Source organism: Dysidea avara, chromosome 2 (assembly GCF_963678975.1).
Source record: "Dysidea avara chromosome 2, odDysAvar1.4, whole genome shotgun sequence".
In the NCBI taxonomy this organism is placed as follows: domain Eukaryota; kingdom Metazoa; phylum Porifera; class Demospongiae; order Dictyoceratida; family Dysideidae; genus Dysidea; species Dysidea avara.
Window position 1 is genome coordinate 20,605,485 of NC_089273.1, and position 22,616 is coordinate 20,628,100.

Genomic DNA, 22,616 nt, shown 5'->3' on the forward strand with positions numbered 1-22,616 from the left:
GGATTTCGAAGGGGATTTTTATTTGTTACTTGGAACTACCGGTATACAATGACTTGGTCAATTGCCAGATGACGTGAACGTGGTGTAGAATTTTCGTACAAAAGAAGTGACTACTGAAGTCTGCGGGACTGTAGAAGCGAAATTGTTTGTGGCTGGCAGCTAGTCTCAATCACAATGGCTTGGATCATCAACGTGAAAGGAATAACTGGACAAATAACAAGGGTCAATGTTGCTAATGGTCAGGTAAGCTCGTAAATCTAAAGCTTGTTATTAAGGCTTTACAGCACAAGTGAAAAGGTCGAGCCCAGGCTACACCGGCCTGTTTAAAGTTGTTATACATGTACTAGCTATTCACCGGCAGTGAAAGGTATGCGGTTAATTTGAAAAGGTGCAGAAAGGAGAAAAATCCATGGCCGGGCCACCTCGAACCTGCAACCATCCGATTAACGCTCGAACGCTTACAGGAGTCTGCCGGGCGGTCCGCAGGATGTTTCTCCTTGTCAATCATACACTTGAAGCTATACCCTGAGTCTTTAATTATCACTGTAGAATCTAGCTATTGATGCACAGAGATCATGCTCTGATAACTGAAATTCAGTAGTCTAAATATACACCTATCATTGTAAAACCCTCACTCCCTCCCCCCAGCTGGTATAGGCTAATATGTGGGGTTTAAATAGAGTCAGTGATTTGCAAGAGCCAAAGCACAAATATACTGAGGCATTGAGGTTTCCCCACAACAGTTAATCATATATGGGTACAGATGGGTTTAGTGGGAAGATGTGGTCAGCTTAATTACATACCCTAAAAAATCATGTAAATTATATATGTCTGCCATTTTTGTAGGACAAAAACATGAAGTCTGACATGAGTGAATGCGTGATTAGAATGCGTGATTAGAATGCCTTCTAGTTGTTATGCTGTTATATACACACCATGAGAAAGTAAGAAATGTGCAATTGAGCTTTGTGGATTCTCCAAAGACCCGAAAAATTGTTTTAGTGCAGTTTTGAGCATGCATGGCTAGCTGTAACTTAAGAGAACTTTGGGACGGCTGTGTTGGGTAAGGTATTGTGAACTTTCAAGATTCATTTCAATGCTAGACAGCTAGCTAGATTCTCACTATTATTTCAAATCAGTGAACTGATATAAGATAGCTAGCTAATACTGGCACATCTGTTAGCCATCTTCTGCACTGGCAGGCATATCATGATGTGCCATCAGGCTATTTATTTCAGATAACTTACATTCTACCAAGAGAAAAATATCTTATTTTATTTAATACAGCGACATAAGCATCCAGTATCATGCAGTGCTGGAAAGATGGGTGTTGCTAAATGACTATACAGTAGTTCAACATTATTGAGTTTTACTGATCAGTGTATGCAATTTGTATATCCTGAGCCAGACAAGCGAAGTTAGACTATGTGTCAAACAACGATGGGCTGCAAGTTACACTTGCATACTACAAATAATTACAAAATACACTAAGTGAAATTTCATTATAATTATTAATCTAACCAAACATTTGCTTACTGTATTTACAACCAGAGCAAAATGTATGCTTGATCACAAGCATTTGCAACACAGTCAAAATTGAATGCATGCGAATGTGTTTCTACAATATTATTTTTCAGTCTCACGAAAAGTAAAACACATGTGATGCTGGGTGCTTCTACTATGACAGCTTCCTCTGGCAGCAGCTGCTCAGGTAGGATAAACCAACTTTCCATGTTCATCTTTGAACTGTTACACTGACAGTATGTAAACAGAGTTATAGCTTTGTCTGTCTGCAATGCAAGCAGCTAGTCCTTGCATTTATATGATAATTATTATGTGCATGTAGAGCCAAGTGTATATTTAGCTTCTAACCATGACCAGGATTTGTCTCATTTTATTAGGCTTTGGCTGCAAATACACAGACACTTACTTTCATGTAAATTATCATGACACAAATTTCACTGGATAAACTATTGAGTAGAAACCAAGGTAAGGGGCATTTGAATTTAAGATGTGATGACAATTTCTTGATAGATAGATAGATATAGCTGATCTTAGCTATACATTGTGATGATTAGCTCTCCATTGTACATGACTGATATCTGGTTATGAGTTGCTGAATGTATCACCTTGTATACACTTCATGAGTTGATGCAGCCTTAACCTTCCTTTGTCTGTTCTATCTTCTATTATGCAGTGAAGAGAACACTTAGTTCTTAAACAATGTTCTCTGACAAACTGTGATTCACATGATTAAATGGATAACCTGGAATTTGATGAACTATTCTACAGTAGATAATCTAAATTGCTGCCCTCTACAGTATGTAGAAGTTAACATTTACATGTAGTTAGGCTGAGTCAGAATAAACAAGCTCACTAGCTAATCCTCAGCTTCACTTGCCTTCCTGTGGTGAAATTTATTAATCTTTAATCTCGAACAGATTATCTGGAATCAGTTGCGGCATCTAGCTGATGCACTGCAGACTCTAGTGAATGACTGAGTTTGGCTCTGAGTCGAGTTGACTCTTATTTATTTATTTGTTTTAATGCAGAAATACCTCAGCTATGAGGTGTGTGTGCATGTATAATTTAGCTTGAAAATCATTTACATTTACAACAGTAACACAACTTTAGCAGGGAGGGTGTTCCAGATTCTGATGGCTGTTGGCAAGAATAAATGATGGTCTTTCCAGTGCTGGATCCTCTATGGACAAGTCTCAGGGTCTGAGCAATTCCATGTTGCTTACTTTCTTGCTGCACATAATCCATTAGCACAACAATTAGACAGCATATTCATTCATGTCAAGTTTCATGTTTTTGCCCTACAAAAATAGCAGACGTGTATGATTTTCTAGGTTACATAAGATGACCACGCCTTCCCACTAAACCCATCTACAATTCACGTCACGTGAATGAGCATGCTGTTGGTGTGACCTGCGCATGATTTATAAACTTCACTTCCCAATACTGGGAGCAATGGATTTAAAAAAAAATTCTTTATAATTTTCCTATTTACGTTATATCCTTTACTAGGGATTAACAATGATAGGTGTCTATAGTTATATAAACCACTAATATTAACAGCTTTTAAAGCACTTGTGTTCTTGATTAAGGAAAATGTTGAAGTGTTAACTTTGAGTAGCAATAAAATATTACATTATTCCTGAGGGGTGTGTGTCCACTTGAGAATCCTAGCAACGTGTATCTTAGTTTACATTTAGTCAATGGCTTGTGTGAATGCACAAAGTATACATTAATTTTGTCAAAGTTTGTGACTAGGCATCTTACTGAGTAGGCAGAAACAGTGGATTCAGGGACCAACGGACCAGATTTAAAGTATTTCATGACATTAATTCTTTACCTAATTATGATCGCTTGATTGGGGCAATAATAAATAATTATCTTTTTTTGTCTCAGTAAAGTACCTAGCTTGATGTGATCTTTATTTATTAATTACCTGTAGGATGCTATTATTCTACATTTGAAGCAACAAATTGAAACACAACACAATAACCATCCTCCTCCACATCGACAAAGACTAGTGTTCACAGATTCAGGTAAAGGAAATGTTGCTATATAACAACTTGTGCAATTATTTGTCAAGCTAAATAATGAAAAATCAAGCCTGTAACCATGACCATTATGAGTTGCAAGATATCTTAGATAGTTGAAAATTTTGTAGCAACTGTAGAATTTTGGTTCGCACTGAAGGCATTTTTTGGGTTTGATTATACCTAACCAGTGCTGCCAAGGTATTGTGACGCTGGTTTCTCATCAGTATTCATCAAGGATGTGCAAGCCTTCATAAGCATGTGTGTGCTTAATAATCAGAGTGTATGGTAATATTATTAATAATAATGCTATATTCTTTTAGGTTCCAACAATCTAAAGTTAGAAGATCCTAATAGGAAACTGTCATCCTACAATGGGCTTACTAATGGTAGTACAGTGATAATGGTGATTCTCCAGCCCTTTATCTTGTATGTGACTGGACTAGATGGAGCAATGAATGAGATGGAAGTGCCTTCCTCTGATCCTCAGGTACAGTACGCAAAGATGTCTATCTACACTCTTGTGGTCTTGCTGCTACCGTAGCAATGTTCAAAGGATGTTTATATCATACAGTATGGTATGCTGTATATTAGGGATCATAAAGGTTCGGGTTTTTCTGGTCAAAAAATCACTCCAAAAAACAGTTTCACAATGCCATCCTGGTGACCTTGGCAAAATGGTTAGGTATAAGCAAGCCCAAAAGTGCCTTCTGTATTACCTTAGCCTAAATGCTTTCAACAGATTGCTGCAAAATTTTATTATTTTTATTCAATGGAATTTTCTACTAACTAACTGCCTGCTTGCCTGCCTGATTCCTTCAGGCAAGTGTAACTTGATAGCGGCTAAGGTTACTGGCTTGATTTTTTCACAGTTTGAAGTCACTTTCTCGTGAGATGTACCTTTTGGCATACTGCAATACATACATACAATGCACGCATCATGGACTCATCTTTGTCCTCCTTAGTGCTCCATTTCAATTTTTCTGACAACTCAAGGTGTTGATTCATGGTAGCACGATGCATTGCTTCCGTATGTTTGTAAACAGGCATCTGTAGTTTTCATGGTGACTGGATTGATTGCAGAGGTGCTTTCTGTTCTTCATTTGTAACATAAGTGAAGTGAAGTGTAATGGCCATTTCACTTTCGAGTCAATAATTGATAGTTGGGGCAAGTTAATGTCCGTATTTTTCGCAGTGACAGGATTGATTGCAGAGGTGCTTCTCCTACTGTTTTTCATTTGTAGCACTGTGTAGCGAGATGAACATAACTGAAAGCAAAGCATAATGGCCACTTCACTGTAATTGATAGTTGGGGTGTGCATTCAGATGAAAACATCAACTCTGGCACCATCCTTTCATTTGATGTGGTATGTGCAGGTTCACCAATCATAATTATTATGTTACAAAAAATTATGCAAAACGAGTATAAGAAAAATTAGGAATTTTAAGTTCAATTAGGAATCAGAGTAAAAGAAAAAGGTTGGGGGGAAAGGGAGGTTACCTTCACCTGCAGATAAGTGAGCATTTAATCTCTGTCATGGTTATAGACTGAAGTAGGGTTTAAATGTTCACTAGTATATCTGCAGGTGTAGGCAACCTCCCTCATTTGTCTGCTTTTTTTATAACCAAACTTCCTAATTTTTTCATATACTTGTTATATAGTAAATGCAAGGGTCATGGACATTTTAATATTGAAATAGTTTGCATGTACATGTAGAGCTGCAGCAAGCTTCGAGAAGAAAGGTGAATTTTTTTCCCAATAGAAGAGGCCAACCAGATAATTAATTAGTGGTGATAGTAAAGATGTCAATAGGTGATGTGTGTCCCATTACAAGTTTCGTAACTTCATACACTTTTGTAGTTTTGTTAGACTTTCATGGTTTCCGAATAGTATGATGAAAAGTTTTATTAATGTGTAAGACGTTCAAAGGAAATATTTAGTGGGTCAAGCAGTACTTTTAATGAACCAAATTTCAAGAAATTGTGCAATTCCATTCATGACTTATATTAAATGTTTTTGAGGGCTCATCACAATGTGTACATACTTACTATCATAGATTGATGAGTCTGTAGGTAATAAAACTTTCTAGATTGAATAGTCAAATCATTGCTGCTAATGATTTTCAAGTACTTTAGTGTAATGCAAGTGTAGAGTTTGATTTCCTGCCTGTTCTCCTACCATAGAACACTAAAATTTTATATCATCTACACATACTGTATACACTTGTGGATAGGGCTAAAACAAACCATTCGAATAGTTTATTATTTGTTCTAAATCAAATATTCAATGCTGTGGGAGTAGATTCAACATTCTATAGGTATCCTTTACAATGATAAAGCAATAGACATTTTAATTTTATGAAGCATTTTGTCACTTCTAAATAAAAATGGAGCTTGTAATAGTTATCAGAACAAATGAAACAGTTTAATTTTCTACGAAAACTTAATTGTAAGTGTTTGTGAATCAAATATATACATTAGAATATTTGTCCTTTTTAAAACCATTTCATTGGCATTTAGAATATTCATTTTAGCCCTATTTATGGATGCTGTAGACATATAAATTACCGTGTGATATGTATTATAACAAATTGACTTTTATTGTTATTGTATAGACTTTTTCTATTGGTGATCTTCTATCTGTAATACAACGAACAATACAGCAGAATCTGTCACAATGTCAGGTGTTATATAACAATGAGCCACTTGAGAAAGTGAGACATGGAAAGGCAATGACTCTCAAGGATCATGGTATAAAGGCCAGCTCTACCCTCATTGTGACTAAACTTGGAATTACACTAGAGGTTATTAACCCACAGGTAAGTATTCCTATTAAGAGACTTGATTTGATTACCTTATGTGATTTGCTTTGCTCTTACTGTCAGAACTTATACTATAATTTAAAATGCAGGTTGATCTTTGCTTCTTGGTGGACTGCACTGGATCAATGGGATCCCATATTGATGCTGTGAAAAACTGTGTGAAGAAAGTCAGAGATGATTTGGTCCAGCAGTTTCAGGGTTGTGACATTCGATTTTCTTTTGTGAGATATACAGACTATGATCAACCTGAATACAGCAGAACTACTCACATTGACTTTACAAAGTTAGTCCCTTATTGTGTTTGGCATACATATGTAATCATGATGACCACTAATACTGACGACAGTTATGGTTGCATGCAGTAACTCTTATTGATACACACTAACACTCCCCAGCATGCATACATCACAATATTTCTAAATAATAAATTCTAATAGTTCATAAATTACACTGTTACATCTTTCCCAGCTTCCTAAAAGCTCGTCCCGAGCTACCTTATGTGTAGCGGGATAGTGGCTTGACAATTTTTGTCCATTTTCTTATAAACAGGGGTGAAAGTTGATCTGTCGAGATACTCGGCTGAGCTTGGGTGAGTGAAATATCATCATGTTCAGCACTTAGCGTGTCAATAGTGGCTTCTACTTGTGTAAGTAGATGGTCCTCACATTCATTACTTGCCATATCACCTTCCTTAGCTTGTGAAGCTGAAAAGACATTATCAAGACACACGGTAGTGTGTCGTGCGGCCCAAGAAGCCGGCGCGCAACCCCTTGAGTATATTGACAGGAAGAAAGAAAACGCAATTTTCGCACCTCCGTAGCTCTGTGCTGCCTTGATGAAACAAGACAAATTTTGCTGTGTACATTCCCTCCAACTTCAGTACTCCACATTCCAAATTTGAGCGAAATCGCTTCAGCCATTCCTGAGATATGCGACTTCAAAAATTGGCTTAGTTTTTTCGTTTTTTTTTTCTTCTTATTTTTCTTCCTCTTTTCACACACTTACAAAAACTGCTATAAAACGCGAACGCGTTATCCGATTGCCTTGAAATTTGGCACACAGAAGGGGAGTATAAAGGCGCATCTCTGTACCAACTTTGGCTGGAATACCATAAACAGGCAAAGAGTTATGAGCGATTATTCACGAAAAATAACACCAATATGTTGTCACGCCTACAGGGTAAACCGCGTATGGGAAGAAGCTGAAAATCGGTGGGTGAATAGGTTAACTATTGAACCTCAAACCTTTTGTGGTTTGAAAGAAACCGAGCTAAAAACCAGGAAGATACAGCGAAAAAATCAACAGTGTGTAACAATTACGCAATCGAGATTAGCTAATTTTTATTATTATTATTATTATTATTATTATTATTATGCTTGCCACGCCTACCAGATAAACCACTTGGGGTAATGCTTTGAAAATCGCTGTACAGATGGAGTTATCATCTTAGAAAGGCTCTTCAATGGTGTAGAAGAATCAGACTTAAAGCCACGGAGTTATAACACGAAATCCAACTTGGTGTAGCAAGTGCGAGATCGAGATACTCTAATAGAGCAGTCATCCTAATAGAGCAGTCACCCTGAACAGAATTCAAGAGATCAGTTAGAAATAAGTAACCTGTATAGAGATCAGCTACAAACAAATCACCCTGTAGAGAGTTCAGCTACAAACAATTCACCCTGTTCAGACATCAGTTAGAAGAAGTTTTCTTGTAGAGAGTTCAGTTACAAACAAATCACCCTGTTGAAAGATCAGCTAGAAGATGTCACCTTATAGATAGTTCAGTTACAAAGAAACCACCATGTAGAGAATTCAGCTACAAACTAGTGACCCTGTAGATACATCAGCTAGAAGAAGTTACCTTGTAGAGAGTTCAGCTACAAAGAAACCATTCTGTAAAGAGCTCAGCTGCAAACAAATCACCTATACAGAATTCAGCTACAAACAAATCACCCTGTAGAGAGATAAGCTAGAAGAAGTTACCTTGTAGATAGTTCAGCTACAAACAAATCATCCTGTAGAGAGATCAGCTAGAAGAAGTTACCTTGTAGATAGTTCAGCTACAAACAATTCACCCTGTACAGAGCTCAGTTAAAAGAGGTTTCCTTGTAGAGAGTTCAGCTACAGACAAATCACCCTGTAGAGAGATCAGTTAGAAGAAGTTACCTTGTAGATCGTTCAGCTACAAACAATTCACCCTGTAAAGAGATCAGCTAGAAGAAGTTACCTTGTAGAGAGTTCAGCTACAAAGAAACCATCATGTAGAGAATTCAGCCGCAAACAAATCATGTATAGAGAGTTCAGCTACAAACAAATCTCCCTGTAGAGAGATCAGCTAGAAGAAGTTTCCTTGTAGAGAGTTCTGCTACAAACAAATCACCCTGTAGAAAGATCAGCTAGAAGAAATCACCTTGTAGAGAGTTCAGCTTCAAAGAAACAATTATGTGAGAGTTCAGGTACAAACAAATTGTCCTGTAGAGAGATCAGCTAGAAGAAGTTACCTTGTAGAGAGTTCAGCTACAAAGAAACCATCATGTAGATAGTTCAGGTACAAACAAATCACCTGTATAGAGTTCAGCTAGAAACAAGTCACCCTGTAGAGAGATCAGCTAGAAACAAGTCACCTTGTAGAGAGTTCAGCTAGAAGAAGTCACGTTGTAGAGAGTTCAGCTACAAAGAAACCACCATTTAGAGAGTTCAGCTGCAAACAAATCACCCAGTAGAAAGTTCAGCTATGAACAGATCACCCTGTTGAGAGTTCAGTTAGAAACAAGGAATCCTGTAGAGAGATCACCTAGAAGTATCGCCTTGTAGAGAGTTCAGCTACAAACAAATCACCTGTAGAGAGTTCAGCTACAAACAAATCACCCTGTAGAGAGATCAGCTAGAAGAAGTCACCTTGTAGAGAGTTCAGCTATAAAGAAACCACCATGTAGAGAATTCAGCTGCAAACAAACACCCTGTAGAGAACTCAGCTACAAACAAATCGCCCTGTAGAAAGATCAGCTAGAAGAAGTTACCTTGTAGGGATTTCAGCTACAAACAAATCACCCTGTAGAGAGTTCAGCTACAAAGAAACCATTCTGTAAAGAGCTCAGCTGCAAACAAATCACTTGTACAGAATTCAGCTACAAACAAATCACCCTGTAGAGAGATCAGCTAGAAGAAATTACCTTGTAGATAGTTCAGCTACAAACAAATCACCCTGTAGAAAGATCAGTTAGAAGAAGTTACCTTGGAGAAAGTTCAGCTACAAAGAAACCATTTTGTAAAGAGCTCAGCTGCAAACAAATCACCTGTACAGAATTCAACTACGAACAAATCACCCTGTAGAGAGATCAGCTATAAGAAGTTACCTTGTAGATAGTTCAGCTACAAACAAATCTCCCTGTAGAGAGATCAGCTAGAAGAAATTACCTTGTAGAGAGTTCAGCTACAAAGAAACCACCATGTAGAGAGTTCAGCTGCAAAGAAATCACCCTGTAGAAAATTCTGCCAGAAACAAATTGCCCTGTAGAAAGATCAGTTAGAAGAAGTTACCTTTTAGAGAGTTCAGCTACAAAGAAACCATTCTGTAAAGAGCTCAGCTGCAAACAAATCACCTATACAGAATTCAGCTACAAACACATCACCCTGTAGAGAGATCAGCTAGAAGAAGTTACGTTGTAGATCGTTCAGCTACAAACAATTCACCCTGTAGAGAGAGCAATTAGAAGAAGTCACCTTGTAGAGTGTTCAGTTACAAATAAACCACCATGGAGATTTCTGTAATCAATATAATATTATGTGACCGGATTTGCGAAAAGGGGTCTTCCACACACATCCAATTCCGTAACCGTTGGAGACCATAACTCAGTGTTCAAGTAACATATTAACCTAAAACTGTCACCATGTATTCAGCTATAGTGGTGCTCACCACTGCCCAAAATTCAAGGCAATAGCTCTTTCCAATCTGAAGTTATCAATTGTCAAAGTTGGCAAATTGGATGTGTGTGGAAGACCCCTTTTCGCAAATCCGGTCACATATATATTATACAGTATAATAAAATATTTAAAGTACATCTACTTCATCTTTTCTTCTTCCTGTAGTAAAGAAAAAAACATAGGTTAAAAAAGTCCCAAAGCTGGCCATAGGCCGGCTTTGGGGTATACAAATACAAAAAGAAATGAAATCTAATCCAAAACAGCCAAGCTGTAAAAAAAAAGTGTGCGTCCCTCAGAAAGGCTATGGTGAAAAAAGATGTGAAGTCCAAGGTGGCGGCCAAGAAATGGCTGTGATGGTAGGTTAATGGTAAAAATTTTAATAATGACAATTTAGGTAAATTTTGTGAAGCGGCACAAAAATTCACCTGAATTGTCGTTATTAAAATTTTTACCATTAACCTACCATCACAGCCATTTCTTGGCCGCCACCTTGGATTTCACATCTTTTTTCACTATAGCCTTTCTGAGGGCCGCACACTTTTTTTACAGCTTGGCTGTTTTGGATTAGATATTCATTACTTGTCACATCAGTAGTTACTTCTGAAGTCATATCTATGTCATCAGTAGCCACTCCCTCCTCAGGACAATTAATTATTTTGTTGCAAGCAACATTACTAGTATCAGATAATAATAAATCTACCCACTTTGGTGGGCGACCAGGCTGGGTTGTTTACTGCCATACCAATAGTACCCAGTAGAAAAGTTTATTGGACACTTTTGCACTCGATTCTGGTGGAATTATATATGGCGGTAATCTGGGAAATAAACCTTTACATTGGTATTATTCTTTGACACAATGTGATATGGCCCATCAAGACAATTTACACTGTTTTCTTGTGTCTTCTGCTGGAAAGTAAATTAGCCAATCATTAAGTCCAGGAGGTGAGCTCTCTCATCGTATTGTGCTTTATACCATTTTGAGCTTTGCATATGGCTACTTGAGCTTCCTGTCATGCTGATGAGAAAAACACAATTTGTTTGGTAATCAGAAGGATCACAAACTGTACTGTCTGGTTAGCTGCAGAGGAAAGTAGTGACGCTTCAGTTGGTGAGTGACAATCAACACTAAATAAAAGGAAAGAGAGTTTTTCCTGGTACTATCATGTGGTGTATTTCTGTAAACCCATAGAGCTGATGACAAAAAGTTGTTCCATTGTGGCCCATGTCATGCAGCATTCTTATGTAGCATCATTTTTAGTATTAAACCTCTCTACGAGACCATTACACTGTGAGTGATAAGCAGTAGTGTTAAGCTTTTCTACTCCTACTAAATTACACACATCAGTCATTAAGCGGGATAACAGATTGGTCCCACAATCAGAAAGCAGAGCTTCAGGGACACCTATGATTGGCACTACCTCTTCTACAAGCAATCTTGCTAATGTAGTAGCTTTCTGATCCTTAGTTGCAAGCACAAATGGCCACTTTGACAGGAAATCTTGAAAAACTACAACATATTGATTACCTTTGCTGGTTTTTGGAAATTCCATTATGTCTATTCCAACAATCTGGAACACTCAATCTACAGTTATGGGTTAAAGGAGAGAGTTGCTTTTCCTTCCTGAACCTGTCACAATAGCACAGTCAAGATATGCCTGAAAAAACTTACAGCATCACTGTACATGCCATCCCACCACTACTTGCGTAGCAGAGTTTTGTACAGTTGTACTCCTGAAAAATGACCAGACATACAACTGATATTCTTCATTATCTGGTTTCTGAGATGTTTGGGGATGACAACTCACTTGATGTCTGGTGGTTGTCCACTGTGAATAATAGTGCTTGGGCAGTGATTCTGCAGGCATCTGTGATGCTCTGTGGAAGCACTTTTTCCCAGTAGTGAAAAAATTTCAAGGTCTTTCTTCTGCTCTTGAGCAAAATCAAAAACTGGAAGTAGATGGGGGGGACAGATTCTGGTTGGAGTGTGAGTAGTGAAGAGATGTCATCATATTGTGTGATAGAATCTGTAATAGATAGCACATGGATATCATCATCAGCTGTGCCAACCATTGGTGTAGGTTCCATTGTCTCATCCAGCTTTGTGGACAATAGTAACAGTTCTTAATCCTGCTCCATGTACACGTGTTGACCATCTAGCATGTTTGCCATTTCCACTTGTATTATCTAAACTGCTTTGACTGCAGAGTGGTCAGTGAAGATAGTAACATCATGCCCATACAGATAACTATGAAAATGACTCTTTTCCCACACAACTGCCAAGGTCTCCTGTTCCGTGATGGCATATCTCTTTTGCTGGACAGACAGTGCTCTGCTAACATAGGCAATTGGATGGCACAATTTGTCACTATTAGTTTGAGACAGAATGTCTTTAAGTCCATCTATGCTGGCACATGTTTCCAACACAAATGATTTAGCAAAAAATCTAGGAATGCCAACACTGGGGCTTCTATAAGCTTCTGTTTGAATTGGTTTAATGAAGTCTGGCAGGCATCAGTCCATGTAAAGTGGATGTCTTTCTTGGTTAGTTCATGTAAAGGACTAGCTGATACGTGCAAAGTTAGGTACGTACAAAGTTCCTGTAAAATGAAGCAAGTCCCAGGAATTGATGGAGAGTGGACAGATCAGTTGGTGTAGTGAAGTGTCTTACAGTATCAATCCAGTCATGGTTAGACTGGGGCCAAGATATGTAACTGTTTGGCAGGCAAATGAACATTTCTTTGGGTTCAATTTCAAACTAATCTCTGAAACAGTTTCTGCAAGTGAATTTTGTGTTCATATAGATTCCTTGAAAAGACCAGGATGTCATCCCAATAGACTGCAATGTGGTCTGGTCCAGATGAAAGGTTCAAACCCATCAAGACTTGCTGCAGTAATCTTTAAAAGAGTCTAGGTGCATTCATTAGGCCGAATGGCATAACATGAAATTCATACAAACCCAGATAGATAACAAAGGCAGTCTTTTCTTGGAAATCTGGGAGACCAATATCCTGATTTTAGGTCAAATTTTGTAGTTTCCAAGCTGGTCTAAAGTACCGTCCATACGGAGTAGTGGTAAAGTATCTTCCTTAGTCACACTGTTTAGATGATGATAGTCAATGCAGAAATGAAAAGCTTTCATCTTTTTTCTTTACAAGTACAATAGGGCTGACCCATGGGCTCCGTGAAGGCTGAATAAGATTTGCCTTTTGCATTTTCTGCAGATGATGGGCAACTTCTTGCCAAGCTGCATGAGGGATCCATCATGCTGGTTGCTTCATTGGGGTAGCTTTCCCTGTGTCTATGGTTAGCTGAATAAGGTCTGTTTCTCCTCACTCCTCATTTCCCACACTAACAAATGGTGATAATCCAGCAACATCTCCTGCAGGTTTGCATTGCCAACAATTAACAATTAATGTAATGCATATTTCCTTTCAAGTAGTTAATCACTGGAAATTTGTTCATGCTAGATCTGGGTGCCTTGTCAGTTGCTTGTGCAGGGAAAATTTATTCAAATTTTGATGCCATACATAGTGTAGTTTCTTTCTCTACTGTCTGAGTGAATCCTGTTAGATTTACCAATGATGTTATAGCTGTACCATCTGCTTCAACATGAAGGAGAGACTCTTAAACTTGCAAACCTCCCAATAGTTCTTGTGGTTGCAATGTAAGGAAATCTGATTTTGTAGTGGAACCATCTAGTTGCACAGAAACTAAAACACTGTGGTGAGGTAGAACACGTACAGATTGCAATAGACTTACACATACCTACAAGTGGAACATTAATGTGTTCCTCACCATCTTGAGCTGAATGACCTCTCCAGGGCTCAACAGTTTCAGATGCTCAGTGCTGTCACATATATAGCATTGTTGCTTGATGGCTGTACTTGTGCTACCTGGTAAAGTACTACTGATGTACGGTAGTCTATATACTTGAAACAGTTCTCTGAGTTACTCCTGAGTGAGTTTTGCCATCATCTCCGTGGTGCCAGAACTGTTTAGCTAATTCCTTTTGTCTTTACTCTTCATTTTTAGCAGCAATGCAATAATAACTCTTGGTATGTACAGGCTCCATACATGGCAGGTGCTTTTTACCATTGTATCACCAAGCCTTCTTGTAGTTGAGCATGACATGACACTGGATATGTTTCATTAGACAGTCTTTCCTTTCCATAACCATGATGAAAAATTTGTTCCAGTCTACATATGTAATCAGCTACAGATTCCTTTGGGTTTTTCATTGTATGTCTGAAATCTTGTGCTGCTAGAGTCTTACTCCCTGGATCTAGTCGATGTTGCATTTCCATAGTAGCTGTTTGATAGGACTGTTTCAGTAGGAGATCCCACTGTATCCAGGTAGCTGCATTAGAATTTCTTCTTCTGTCCACTGATTCCATTGTGCAGCTCTATTGAATGTCGGTATCCAGTCCTCCCATAAGATAGCAGGGCTCTCACCAGTAAAAATGTCCACAGGGGGAGCCTTGCCCACCCTTTCATCTGTACTCCCAGTTGTCTCACTTATTGGTCTACTGCTGGGGGTCAAGTCCGCGAGTATTTCGTATAGCTCTGGCCTACAACAAGCATGCACTATTGTATCCTCCACCACTAATCCATGAGGTGTGCGGAGGGCTGTTAGTTCCGCTTTGAAAGCATGTATCTCATCATCTTTCTTATCTTGTAGCTCTTCATGTGCCACTAGTTGATCACAATGCTCTCGCCAAAGCTTCTTAACCCTTTGCTTTTCTGCTACCAGGGTTGTTTTAACTACCATCAACTCCGTCTGATGGAGTGCACTGACCTCTCTCTCTTGCTGTAATGCCAGCTGCGTCTTATGCAGCACTTCTCTTAACACCTCCAACTCATTGGGCGTGGGGGTTACCGAGCACAAACTATGTTTGCTTTGCAGTGCACTGCTCGAACTCAGTTCAAATTCATCACTCATGTGACTGCTTATCAGTTTGGCACCTTAAATAATGCCTTCATAATCTACCAATTACATGTACAATGTGCCATTATCTGTACCTGCTGGATCCTTACCCATCTCCCATAACTTTCCTTCTATTGCTGTTCTAGTGTCTTCAGTTGATGCATATTCTGCTACCCCTAGAATGGCAGCAATCCGTTGCAAATAACATGTCTTCAGTCTCTTTGAGTTCAAATGATACATAGTACCAGTAGGTATACCCTTTCTGGTATGTCGTATCTCTTGTCTCTTCTGATTAGTCCACATTTTCATCTGAGTGAAATTCTTGGTCTTCTGTCAAAAGTTGCTCAACCATCTTTTCGGCCATCCCTGCTATCATCTTAGTAGGACCTCCACTGTAATCGTGATGACCACTAATACCGGTGACAGTTATGGTTGCACGTGGTAACTTTTATTAATACACACTAACACTCCCCCTGCATGCATACAACACAATACATCTAAATAATAAATATTAAGAGTTCATAAGTTACGCTGTTATGCATGCACATGATTATGTAGAATAATTCTTAGTGCAATAGCTTACAAACATATGACATTGAAAATAATGATAAACAATGTGAAATTAAATAGCAGTCACATACAAGCACACATACAATACTCACAACTACTGCATTCATATGTAGCGATTATTCTTGACAGAGACCAATCCTCTTTTTACAACTTTGTCAATGCAATCAGTGCTGGTGGTGGTGGTGATACAGCAGAAGATATTATGGGAGGACTACAAGCAGCTTTTAGCCGGCTTTCATGGGGCGATAAAGAAGTCTGCAAGGTAAAGAAACAAAATATTTGATGACAGATTAAGTCATACACACACCTCAGGCCTGATAGTAAGGTTTAATTCATTATAGCATAGATACTAGAATCATAATACAGTGGAATCCCTCTAAATGGACACCCCTGAATTGTGGACAGCCTCTTTATAATGGACACAAGTACACAGGAATTTTCAACTAGAGTAGAGACCATAGCACATTGATAAAAAGTACTGAAACAAGCTGGAGTAGTGCACGATATTAAATTACAGTAAAACAATAAGAAATGTTATATCCCTACTGTACATTTCCATTATGGTATCTTGAGCACAGTAGGGATATAACACTTCTTATTTTTTACTGTAATTTAATATTGTGCACTACTCCAGCTTGTTTCAGTATACTTTTTATCGATGTGCTATGGTCCCTACTCTAGTTCAAAATTCCAAATTTTTTGTGTACTTTTTTGTTAACTTTTAAAATAATTATTATAATTGGTGAACCCACACATACCACATCAAAAGAAAGAAATAGCACGCGCTCCCCAGTAATCAATTATCATCTGAAAAGTGAAGTATCCATTCAGCTATGTCAACGCAGCATTACAAATCAAGAACTGTTTGAAAAAGCACCTCTGCAATCAAAGTAGCCACAATGAAAAAATACAGACAATTTCCATTACAAAGGGAAGCCATCACATGCTACTACCAATTGACACTTTTCGCTGTCAGCAAAGATGAATGGGACATAAAGGAGGACACTGGTAAGTTTATGAAGTATGCATTGACATACTGCAGTATGCCAAAAGGTACCTCTCGGGCCAAAGTAACATCGAGCAATGAAAAAATCAAGCTTGTAGCCTTAGCTGTTATCGAGTTACACTTGTCTGAAGGCATCAGTCAGTCAGTTGGTCAGTCAGTCAGTAGAAAATTCTGTTAACATTTTGTTACTTCCATAGCAATTTGTTGAAGGTGTTTCAGGTCGATCTGAAGACTTGTCTGGGCTTAGTTGCTTCATCATCGTCAGGGAAAAGTGAGGTAATCAGTAGTAGTAGCTTATACACTCCTTAACATGGACACCTCTTTTATAAAGAACAAAAAATAAATCCCACAATGGTGTCTATCTTACAGGGGTTCCACTGTAAATTGGAAACATGATTATGGCCCAACACAGTCACGTGATTTATAGAAACATTACCGGGCATAGATAATCCAACTGACTGAGACTACTGTTACAGTATTTATAAAATGTTATTACTAAAGATTTCAGCTATTAACTGATTGTGAATGGAAGTTAGTGGTTTACAACTGAAAGTATGAAAGAGAGCATGCAGTTTTTTCAAAAACTAGTGTAGGGGTTTTGGTGTACTGGGCATAATACGTACAAAGCTCTAGACCTACTAAGCAATTTATGCTGAGTGCACAGAAATATTTATAGCTTGGTACAGCACTTATAAGAAAGCAAAATAAAAGTATGCTACATGGCAAAAAGTCTTGTGCAGTTTCCTGGCATTATGAAAACAAGTGTAAGGTTACATGCTGTACTAACAAAATGCTCATACCTTCAAAAGTGCCAAATATAGTATCAATCAAGCAAATAAGATATCCATTTTTGAGAAAACGTTGCATCAAGAGCTACATTTTTGGTCCGATACTCTTCGTGCATGTTCTTAATTTGTGAGCAATAGACTGGGCGGTAAGAAATGCATGTTCCCATCTGCATGACTATTCTATCAGATAAGCCTGCAAGATTATTTGCAAGACCAAATTCAAACCCAAGCCTTTTTGTATCAAAGTTTTAAGGTTGTTTGTACACATCATTGTCAGCTAGTATTGGCCTCTGGTTTCTATTCTTTGGGTAAGACTTACCAATTAGAAATTTTTAGTGCTCCCATGCTCCCTTTTTTATTAGAAGGCTATTAAAATGTGTAATCAGTAAACAAAACCCTGGTTGCATTGCAACTTGGTCTGTGACTGAGTAATCCAGGTGACCAAGCCTGGTTTTAACCCTGATGTGTATACAGAGGCTTTAAGCTTTCTCAGCAATAGTCTAGAAACATTCTATAGAAGAAGTAATAATGGCTTCTCAGTATATTGTTATTTTGGCAAACCTATCAAATAAGCAAATGAAGAAGCTATGCATATATTAATACAATACAATAATACAATATACATCTAATACCCCGATCACCATTGACAAATAGCCTTTTGATTTAAAATTATTACTACCTTATACACTATATAATGTTTGTACTAACATAGCTTGTAAAATTCCTACACTTGTTTGCTAATTTATTTATAATTTCTGCAATAATGCATCAAAGGAAAGAATGGTGCTAAATGTATGAGGCTATAATTGTATGACAAAACAAGCCCCCTACTCCATATTGCGCACAGAGAATGGTATGTGAAACTGCAAAAAGTACAAAGGACAATGGTAAGTGCATTCATTGTACATGCAGCAGTATGCCAAAAGGTGCCATTCAGGCTAGTGAAACCATCAAGTCTGCGGCATTAGCTGTTATTAAGTTACATTTCTCTGAAGGCATCAGTCAGTCAGTAGAAAATTCCACTAATTAAAATTTCATCAATATTTTTGGAATTATTGTGGGTTGCAATGATTGTACCAATACTGCCAAGATGCTGTGAGGGTATTGTGAGGCTGCTTTCTGTTTTGTTATTTTTGTGGGAAGGCAGTTATGAAGTGCACATAGTATTATTACCTGTTAAGTGCACATGGTATACTTGCGCATATATGGTAGTTAAAATCATTTAGCTATATAATGTGTCAAAGCCACATGATGACAATTATGGGGTACAGGTATGTTTTCAATTAGCAGTACAGTGGAACTCCTTTAAGATGGACACCATTGGGGATTTTCTTTTTGTCCTTTACAAGGGGGTTACCTTACTTAAAGGATGTACAAGCTACTAGGACTGTTTATTTGGGATCTGGACACATGTCCACTATATAGTGCAATTCAGGGGTATCCTTTTAGAGGGGTTCCACTGTAATGCATTTAGTTTACCTATACCTCAATTAAGCCAGGCCCCATCTGGATTTTACTATCCAGCACAGCATATTTCATATACAAATACTGACTGTATTTGTTCCGTCTATGTTTTGTTGTTGGAACCAATAGTCCAAAAATTCTACCTCGGCTCAAACAAAAATAGACCACAGTACTCAATAGTGAATAACATTAGAGTCATTTGTAGATTTGAGGTTCATTTTGTCTCGTTATAGGGAGTTTTATAAAATAGTTGTTCCAATACTGAATAAAGACGGGGTTAGAATATGTAGTATTGGAACACTATTTTTGCTGTGCAGGTTAATGGATCATCTAGGTCAGCAGCAATGGGTTTTAATTCTGAAATACAATATGTGTAACATGCATTATATGTCAAGTTAATGACACCTTTATGTTGTGGCTGTAGGTCATGGTACATATTGCTGATGCTCCTTGTCATGGTTCTCAGTACCACAATAATGGAAGTGATAACTACAAAGCAGGTGATCCAGCTGGTATTAGTCATGTCCAAATGATGGAGAAGGTAGTAGAACATGATATCCAGTATTGGTTTGGCTTCATTAATGCTGACCTGACAAATAAGATGATATCAGTTTTCAATGAATCACTACAACAACTTAGCAATCGTCGACTCTTGATCCGTCAAGTTGAAGCCAAAGACCCCAAGGTGATGGGAGATGCTGTGAACAGGTAATGAACATTGCGCAGTAATCTACAACATACCATAGCACTGGCAAACAAGTTGGTAGTTTGCTTTTATCATCATACAGTGGAACCCCTCTAAGATGGACATCATTGGGAATTTATTTTGTCCTTTATAAAGAAGTATCCTTAGTAAGGGGTGTGCAAACTACTAGTACTGTTTTTTTTGGGACCTGGACAAATGTCCACTGTAAAAAGGTTGGTCACGATTCAGGGGAGTCCTTTTAGAGGGGTGGTTTGTGAAAGATGGGACAAGCTTCCATTGATATTGCATAGATTGCTCTTCATGGTAAACAACAAACATGTATCTTATATCCCATACAGGGTGTGTTAGACTCATAGTGATGTGTATCAATAATAAGTTGCAAATTAGTGGTAGCTACTAGTTTATTCACTGTGGCTTGCCAATACATACGTATGCACGGATATGTGTTTACTGCAAATACAACTAGCTATGATGTTAAAGTCCAAAAGCTTTTGTTATTCTAGAGTTAGTAGGTATTTGTTTGTAAAGAGCTTGGTACAGTATAAAGACTTATTTGGGCTTACTTTGTGCATACCAAAGTTGCAGTCATGTCAAAGGCAGACCCAAACTTTAAAAAAGTGAGGTTCTACTCTGTAGCGAGTGTTCTATTAAAGTAGTTGCTTGTGAAAGTGTAAATACATTGATTTTCAGAGTTATGGACTTCTCAGTTACCTGAACACTAGGTGGTCCCAAATAACTGAGGTTCTACTACATACAAAGCTTACAGTAATGTTCAGATATCAGACAAAATCCAGACAAATTGCATAGATGTCTAACCATAATACAATTTGTCCAGACATGGCACAAGGAGGGAGCCTAAGGGCTAAACTTGCATGTCTGTTTTATCTATCGATAATAACAATTGCTTGGTTGCTAGGAGATAGTATACATTCTTACAACCCAAAGGAGTGATCACAAATGTATCATTGTCAACCCTCTGGTATATACTGTAATCACATAGCAGCTGTAAGGTCCTTCTGCTGTGCTATAGTGGACACAATCTTCCATATATCCAGTTAATTTTGGGTAACTATCTGGTCAACTGTGGTTTGCCAGAGCATTATGGCAGAACAACAGAAAATTCTTATCAAAGCTCTGCACTGTAATTTTAGCTTTACCAAATCAGTCTAGCTAGCTACTTAAATTTATTGCAAATAATCACCCCCAGCACTGTCTCACTGTTTAAGGCTTTCGGAAATGCAACTGAAACTATTATACAAGTAGCCCTAAAGCATCGAAGAATAATTATTTTTAGTACATATGAAAATGCTGGCCATGGGTTAGCAGTTTTAGTAAGGAGAGGTATGTAAAATGAGTGCTTTACCACTGCAAGTCTTACAATAAGTAAGTGCATATCCCTTCGACTTTGACTGTTGAACTGATTTTGGTTTTACTTTTTAAATACAGTGGAACCACGGGAATTTTATTTTGTCCTTACATAGAGATCTTTTAGAGGACTTCCATTGTATACAATAAATATGAACTTGGGCTGCATTACTGTGTGGCTAATTTCTGTTCTTATCATGGCTATAAATGTCCACTAGTACTAGGCATAAATAATTTCCCTTGTGTCATGGCTTTTTTATTTCTATCATTCCTACTCAATTCTAATTTTTCTTTACACTTGTAATGTTGTCATTGTGTACATACTTCAATTAGCTACTGTATATTTCTACATTACTAGATCAGTAATGGGAAGTGTTTATGGAGCTGCAGCTGCTAGGAAAGCTAAACTAAAGGCATACAATTTAAATCCCAACATTCCAGAATGGGGACCTATCTGTGAGCTACAAGGCAAGAAAACATCTCCTCCTCCTCGTAAATCCATGGAAGATCTTCAAAAAGGGCTTACGATTAACCCACCGTCTATCAATATTTCCTTTAAATGTGCTCCAGATCCATTTGCTGAGGGTGAGGAATGTCTTGTTTACCATGGTTATGATGTTACTGGGAAAAGAAAAGTTGTGCTGAAAAAGTACAAACGAGAAGGGCAAGAGTTTAACAGTCTTGACTGTTACATACGAGAATTGAAAGTGAGAACAATTGTTAATACCTATGTACAAAGTTTTAATGATGACAAGCTTAAGCCATCTACTGCCATACAAGTTTCAGTTCATCCAGTGGAAATTATTCAGTGTCAAGGATCACAACAAGTCTACATGCTTGAGTCATTTCTTAGTGGAAATATTGAGAAATACAACAACAATGCTGGAATAGCTTCTTGCAAAGCTGAGGAATCAGATATGATGCAGGCATTTAGTCACTATAGTTGGGTTAAATCAGGAAAATCTTTGCTAATCTGTGACTTGCAGGTAAACATTTGGTTGTGTGCTTATTACAATTGAATAATTACAAATGGTAGACACACAATTAGGGGAGATAATCTTAGCAGTTTTGGATTGAATGCAGTTAATTTTGTATTCCAATTTTAACCTACAGGGAGTGAGGTCTTACTCCATAGTGATCCTTACTGATCCTGCAATCCACTCAATGACCCCAGGTTGTTATGGATTTACTGATCATGGTGAAAGTGGTATCAAAAGATTCTTCAAGACACACAAGTGTGGGCAGTTTTGTATGCAAATGGGCCTAAACCATCAACTTTCTTAAAAATGTTGAAATTGAAGTATGTACTATGTTACTTTTAAGTTGTTTTTCTTTAGCTATTGTAAGTTATGCTGAACAGCAAAGGATTTGCCAAATATGGGTATTATTGTGTATTAAGAGTTTTGATCAAAGTGCTATGTATTTATTCTAGAATAAAACTTGTTCAATTAAACCATTTCATTGCATGTTGTGCTGTTAAATTTGACTTGTTAATG

The 22,616-nt window shown here is 37.8% G+C and overlaps 1 protein-coding gene across 1 annotated transcript; it reads left to right on the plus strand.

Annotated features, from left to right (window-relative positions):
• The first annotated feature begins 21 nt into the window (after positions 1 to 21).
• Positions 22 to 22,573, plus strand: LOC136246807 (alpha-protein kinase vwkA-like). The gene is made up of 9 exons (XM_066038368.1): positions 22 to 243; positions 3,464 to 3,557; positions 3,875 to 4,041; positions 6,167 to 6,370; positions 6,463 to 6,656; positions 15,921 to 16,053; positions 19,474 to 19,757; positions 21,479 to 22,106; positions 22,234 to 22,573. The coding sequence occupies exons 1-9, from the start codon at positions 175 to 177 to the stop codon at positions 22,402 to 22,404; spliced, it is 1,944 nt and encodes a 647-aa protein (XP_065894440.1). The 5' UTR covers positions 22 to 174; the 3' UTR covers positions 22,405 to 22,573.
• The last annotated feature ends 43 nt before the right edge of the window (positions 22,574 to 22,616 follow it).